At 34.8% G+C, this 7012-nt stretch overlaps 1 protein-coding gene across 1 annotated transcript; it reads left to right on the top strand.

Annotated features, from left to right (window-relative positions):
• Positions 1-1305: 1305 nt before the first annotated feature.
• LOC131594933 (uncharacterized) lies at positions 1306-6760 on the top strand. Its single transcript, XM_058867129.1, has 3 exons — positions 1306-2089; positions 2228-2978; positions 4517-6760. Exons 1-3 carry the CDS (start codon positions 1722-1724, stop codon positions 5570-5572), a joined length of 2175 nt encoding a protein of 724 aa, XP_058723112.1. The 5' UTR covers positions 1306-1721; the 3' UTR covers positions 5573-6760.
• The last annotated feature ends 252 nt before the right edge of the window (positions 6761-7012 follow it).

Raw genomic sequence — 7012 nt, 5'->3', positions numbered from 1 at the left:
GAGAATAAAAGTGAGTTGTGTGGAGAAACAAGTGTGAGTTCTAAGTCCCATATTGCTTAGAAAAGCGGAGGTTGAGCACTTTATAAAATGAGAGGACCCATACACCTATCACCTTAAGGTTTTGAATGATTATGTGATGTCTCTCTCATTTGTTTGGGTGAGTCTTTGATCTTTAGGTGGGTGTTTGACCCGATGTGAATGCTTCCCCACTCAATAATGACCCAATAGTACGGTCCGCCTGATTCTAAAGTGGCTGTTATTCATGTCCACTTACCTGCCCTTCATATACATATGGGACATGTAGGCTCATCGTCTTACGCCTCCACGACGAATGATTCTACTGTCAATTCCTCCGTGCCTCATCTAAAATCTAAATTTTTTAAATCAATTTTGCAATAGAAAAACAAAACAAAACCGGAAGTCTTATTGTAGTCAAACTAAAAATGGGTTTGAAGAGTTTACTTAAATATTTATGATTTATGGACACAAAAAATGAACACTACACCATATAATTATATGTATAGACTCACTTTTAATTTTTTTTATTAATATACATGATGCTTTGATTTTCATACGGACTAAGTTTACATGAAAAATTAGATACGGTGTCGCAATAAAGATGTTCAAATAGCATTGCTCTTACTTAAAATTTTTTCCAATATGTTAAGATTGTAGATTAGATAATTTAGAAGTAAGACTTTCAGTATTCACATGTGGACTGGAAATTTTTTGGGGAAAACACTTCTAAGGTGGTTTTGTGTATTGAAAAACTTAGAGGAAGATTTTTAATGTAGTTTTGTGTATCGGAAAACTTGAGAGAAAGACTTCTAAAATGATTTTGTGGATCAAAATACTTGGAGGTAAGATTTTCGGTATATAAAAATTTCACTAAACTTCTTTCAATAAACCAAAAAAACTTAAAATTGAAATGCAAAAAAAAAATGAAAATTTTGAATCATATATATAATTTTATACACGAGTGTTTTAATTAAATTATGTAAATGGTTGAGGGTGGGGGATGACTAGAAGGATGTGGGGTAAAATTTCCATGGTGGAAACTATACTAAATAAAAAACCCAATAAAGAATCCCAAGCCAAATATTTACGTAAAACCCAAAGGGAGAAATAGGGCAAACTAAATTTTGCGGTCAGTATCTCACAAGAAAAACTAAACCCTCCAACTCAGTTACGTGACTAATTCAATTAAAGTAAAGTGCCTCGGGGATCAGGCCCTTGTAACACAACAACGAAGACATTAGTGCAAAGTGTTGGCTCATTACAAATCTTTTTTTTACAAAGTTGACACATTGCATTATCACAACACACATACATAAATCACACCAACTTCACACTCCAAACATACACCATTCCTTTCTCACCCAACCAACCCAAACAAACACAACATCAAAAACTCAAAACCCTCTCACCTCATCAACTCTCAAGATTTTCAAGATAAACACTAGTACGACCAAATAATAATTATAACATGTTAGATTTTAACTATGTAATTACAATATTTTTAAATTAAAAAAATCCTAATGGTCCGTTATTATTATTATTTATTATTTTTATTTTTCTTTTTGAAAATAAAATAAAAATAAAATTAAGAGATTGGTTTTGAAGAGGTGTGAGAAAAGGAGGCAAGAAGGTCCTCATAGGAGAAGCAGTTTATGGTTAAATAAAAACCATCCTCATTTTATTTCATTTTTTTCTCATATGATATGGAAAACCACCAAAACCAAAACAAAAACCTAAACCAAGACCACCAACAACAACACCATGCTTGGGGCACGTGGGAAGAGCTTTTACTAGCCTGCGCCGTCAACCGCCATGGCTTCAAAGACTGGGACACCGTCGCCATGGAGGTTCAGTCACGAACCAACCGCCCCACGCTCCTCGCCACCGCACACCACTGCGAACAGAAATTTCACGATCTAAGCCGCCGATTCACCGACGACGTTCCTCCGCCGCAACAGAATGGGGACGCCGCCGCTGTCGATTCCGATCATGTACCCTGGCTTCACAAATTGCGGAAACAACGCGTTGCTGAGCTCCGGCGTGATGTCCAACGCAGCGACGTCTCCATTTTGTAAATCTCTCTCTGTTTCCCTCTTCTCTATATATCTCTATGTACATAAATAATTTTCTCTCTCTAGAAATTTATAATATATTTTTTATTTTATTAAATTATTTTAGATCTAATTTTAGTTCTTGTATCTTTTTCAAGGTCGCTGCAGTTGCAGGTGAAGAAGTTGCAGGAAGAAAAAGCGAAAGAAAATGACGGAGAAGAAGATAAAAAACCAGATCTGGCGGTTACAGGCGAGGAAGAGCGGCCGGAAAAAGAAAAATCCGGTGGAGAAATGGAAGAGGCCAAACCAGTGAATTCCGAACCGGATATTCGCCGGCTTGAGGAAAGCACAACTAATACTGATAAGGTGTTACCAACAACAGGGGATGAATCGGACCGAGACAATCAATCGGTTAATGAGTCGAACTCAACCGGTTCGAGGTTCGATGCAGCGAAAACCGGTGAGGTTGATGTAAAACTAGAACCCGGTCCGGTTCCTATTCATTCCGGTTTGAAAGAACCGGATCAAACCGGGAGAAAGAAAAAATCGGTTGAAGAGGAATCGAATAACGGAAGCTACGATAACGATAACGAGGCTAAAGTTCTTACGTTTGAGTCGGTTCCGCCGAGTGAAAAGAGGAAGGTGGAGGGTAACTCGTCCGAGTTGCATGACTCGGTGACTCACTCGGAGGAGGCAGGCACGAGGGAAAGCAGTGAGGTCCAGAGTTCTTCGAGTTTGACGAAAACGAGGAAGTCACGGCGGAAGAAGGAGGTTTCGGGCGGAGAAGTTTTGCCAGAGAATGAGAACGTAGTAGCGACGGTGAAATCTGAACCGTTGGTTGAGGTCTTGGAGATGATTAAAAGACATGAAAATTTTTCATTATTTGAGCGCCGTCTTGAAAAAAATCAGGTATTTCAATTTTTCTTCTATATCTTTTTGCATGGACAAATTTGGTATTCCAAATTTTTTCAAAAATTTGAAAGGATATACATTTTTACTACAAACTTTGCAATAATTTATTTATTATTATTATTATTACAAATTCGTAAAGTTTAATTTAACAAAAATTAATTGGTACAATATTAAATTTCTTACTGGTACAAACGTTGTGAGGACAATGAAAACGTTGAAATAATCCTGCTTATATATTTTAAAACATTTGATAATATCATATGGGCGAAAACGTAGTATTTTTTTTCAACCATCTAAATTTTTCTTTTGTATATAAAAAAGACAAGGTTTTTTTTTATAATGTTAATTACTTTATATTATGATAATTTACTAATGTAATATAAATGTCAATAAGTTCATAAAATTTTTTAATTATAATATTTTTAAAATAATTTTTGGAATATATAGTTTCTTTATTCATTATTTATAAGGGTTTAATTGATGTATATTGTCAGATACTTTAATTTATGCATAAATCAAGCTACTTGATATTTATTAGAATATTTTAAAAATTAATATAATAATAGGTATGGTTGAACTTTTTCCACGATGTTGCATACTAATTAAATTTTATCATTTAATGGATAAATGATTCCCAAATTCTTAATTAGATTTTTTTTCAAAAAAGAAATGTTTGATTTTTCCCCCTAATTTTAGCAGCAAAATGATTAAAAAATATACTAGTTTAGTTGAGCACGTGCATCTTGTGAGTCCAGGATTGGGTGCATGCAAAGTGGTTAAAGATTTTTTGGGCCAAAACATTCTGAAGCCCAAGAGCTTGTATAATCCTGGCCTGCTACAAAATCTAAGATATGATCCATTATTTTTTATTATATTAAACTCAAAACTATTGCCACTTCTTAAACCTGACAATAAAATCAATACTCCCCTTTATTATGCCTAGCGGCGGTGATGTGTTTGTTCATAAGTCATAATCATCCAACCGTGTCTTCCCTGAAAATAAATTTGAACGCCTATTTCCTTGACAAATAAGCTTTTATTTGAGATAGACATAATTCTTTAAAAATAATTTAATAATAAAAAATAATTTTATTTATTAAAATATTTATATTGATAATAATCAGTGAAATAGTTAGATGAATTATAATCCGTAATTTATAGTATTTTGTTTCAACGATTTGATAAGTTATGTCTTAACGTTGATTTTCGAATTGTGGTATGGATCGCACTTCAAAAAACGCGAGAATTTAACATTTCCTCGTTGTCTTAGTCTAATAAAAAGGGTGTATTAGATGGAAACGTTACATAGATTGTGGGCTGTCTGTATGCTGTTAATGCTCGAATTTAATATGAAAAATATTAGTGGAATTAAAAATGGGCCCTATCTTTTTTGAGCTTATTTCTTCTTTGTCCCTTTGTACGTCGTTTCTTGTTTAAACTACAAAAAGCGAAGTCTTACATGAGCCTTTTGGGTATGGTAAATTGGACATGCCCCTGAAATTATGAGCAAATTTTTGTGTTTGTTGTGGTGGCAGGATTCGGATAAATACAAAGACATTGTGAAACAGCACCTGGACTTGGAAACCATACATTCGAGACTCCAAAAGGGTCATTATTCCTCATGCGCTAACTCATTCTTCCGTGACCTTCTCCTGCTCTTCACCAACGCCACTGTTTTCTTCAATCATGACTCACCTGAATCACGGGCGGCGCAGCAGCTGTTCCGCCTTGTCGTTGCTGAGATGAGAAGCTGCAGCCAAGCACAGTCTGAACCTATCACCCAAAAGAACGATTCACTTCCTCCAAACCCACCTTTATCCAAACCAGAATCTGTTCTTCCCAAGCACAAAACCGCTGCTCCTATAATAGTTTGCCGCAAACGAACTCCAATCTCTGTTAAACCTTCCACAACCACCTTTAGCCAAAAGGGAGATCAGTCCATCAACAATGACAAGAAGGAAAGATCATCTTCAGATGCCAAACCAATCTTGAAACAAATTAATTCTGAGACAGACGAAGACGAGCCTCCCAAGACCAAGGAAAAGCCTGTCACTGGAGCCAGAAGTAGAAGAAGCAGCAAGAGCCACAACAGTAACACTGGCGATAAGAAACTACTCTCTAACTCCACCCCCAAAACAGGATCCTCAGCAAACAAGCCAGTTGAGACTCCAAAATTGGATAAGAACAAAACAGAAGGGATGTCAGACAAGAAGAAGAATGCTGCCGCCGATTTCTTGAAGAGAATAAAGCGAAATGCATCAGCGGAGGTGATGAAAAGTGGTGGTAGCGGTGGAGGAGGAAGTAGTGGCAGCAGTAAGGGTGGTGGAAGTGGTGCTAATACAAAAGATCAGAAGAAAATTGTGAGTAGTGGAAAGGGGGAGAAAGGGAAAGAAAGATCATCAAGGTATGACGATGGAGGAGGGCCAGGATCAGGGGATAAGAGGAATAAGAATATTGAGAATAGCTCTCAGTCGAGGAGGAGTGTTGGGAGACCTCCAAAGAAAGCAGAAACCAGTGTAGTTAAGCGCGGAAGGGAAAGTAGTGCAAGTGGTGGGAAAGATAAGCGACCGAAAAAACGTTCAAAGAAATGATGATTTTCAGTTTCTTAGGTAGTTCTTCTTTCCCCTGTATATTATTGTTAAAGCATGTGTTTGTTCTATTATATTATTTATTGTTATACTGATAATTTATTGGTCAGCCTGTAGTCAGTTCCTAGGTAAAATGTATCTGTTTTTCATTTGGGCTAAAGCTTGTAACAACATTGTACTTTGGCACACTGCTTTTCTTGATTTTTGTTTAACAGGAAAGCATAGCCAGTGCTTATGCTCGTGGATGGATCACTTGATCTGTTTCTTTTTGGACATGTATATTCAAGTGCTCCTTCTTTTGTTTTGGGTCATTCAATCTTCATATACATTCATTAAAGTTTGAGACCTGTTAATTCTATGTTGTTTTCCCTATTTTTTTTCCATGCAATGTTGATAGGTAGTTTTGTGTTTGTGTGGCTAAAATCATCTATCTACAATTTTCACTTTTCATCTAAATACATAATTTCCACATAAATCTAGTTTTTTTTTTTTTTTTTTCGTTTTTTCCATCATTTTATCGTTTGAGTTTGAGTGTAACAATGTTTTATTGGTTGTTTTGGTTAGTGTTATTTAATCTTCTAATATGGTGTTCCTTTCAATCGAATTGATATATCAACTTAGATTCATTATAGATTAAATTTATAAGTTGATAATCAACGTTAAAGATTCATATACAATTATATTTATGTTATTTTGATGATGTCACATTTATAGGTATATATTTTTATGCTATAATTAATTTGAATATTACGAGTTTGGCAAACTAGTTTAAAGTTGCACAATTGCCAGATCCTTATATTTTGAAGGTCAAAAGATACAGACAGCATTGCACAAATCACGGGCACTGAATGATTAGGAGAGGCTAAGAAGATATGAAAAAGTTTACTTACATGGTTCTATTTTTATTTTTTGATTAAACGATTCTATTTATTTTATGCAAACAAAAAAGTATTATAGTAATATTTTTCTTTAATGAATTTTTGAAAAAGCAAGTAGATGAAAAATATATGCAATCTATTTTAATATATAAAAATGAATTACCACCAAATTGCCTTAATTACCCTAATCACAAACAATTAAACATGGTTTTGCATACCCCTGAGCGTCATTTTACATCTAATCATGATTACATTCCAACAGTTTATTTAATGCAAAACTTCTGTATTGGAATATGAAAAAACCTGCACTACGTTCTATACACTTAAAATAGTTTTTCATACCCCTAAACATAATTACACTACTAAACCTATTCAATTTCCTTTAACCCTAATTAATTAAAATCTCTTTATTGGAATATGTATCCCATTATAAGTGTTGTCTTTTATAACACGCTTAATTTTAGTTTTTCCAAGCGTTGGAAACTTCAGGAATTTGAACCAAAGTCCCTTCTAATTCCTTTCCTACATCTATAAATTCATTCTCTTCCCATCTTCCTTCCTTCCC

The sequence above is a fragment of the Vicia villosa genome, linkage group LG4, assembly GCF_029867415.1.
Source record: "Vicia villosa cultivar HV-30 ecotype Madison, WI linkage group LG4, Vvil1.0, whole genome shotgun sequence".
Lineage (NCBI taxonomy): Eukaryota > Viridiplantae > Streptophyta > Magnoliopsida > Fabales > Fabaceae > Vicia > Vicia villosa.
The sequence above is the reverse complement of the archived record's forward strand: the minus strand, read 5'-3'. Positions and strand labels throughout refer to the sequence as shown.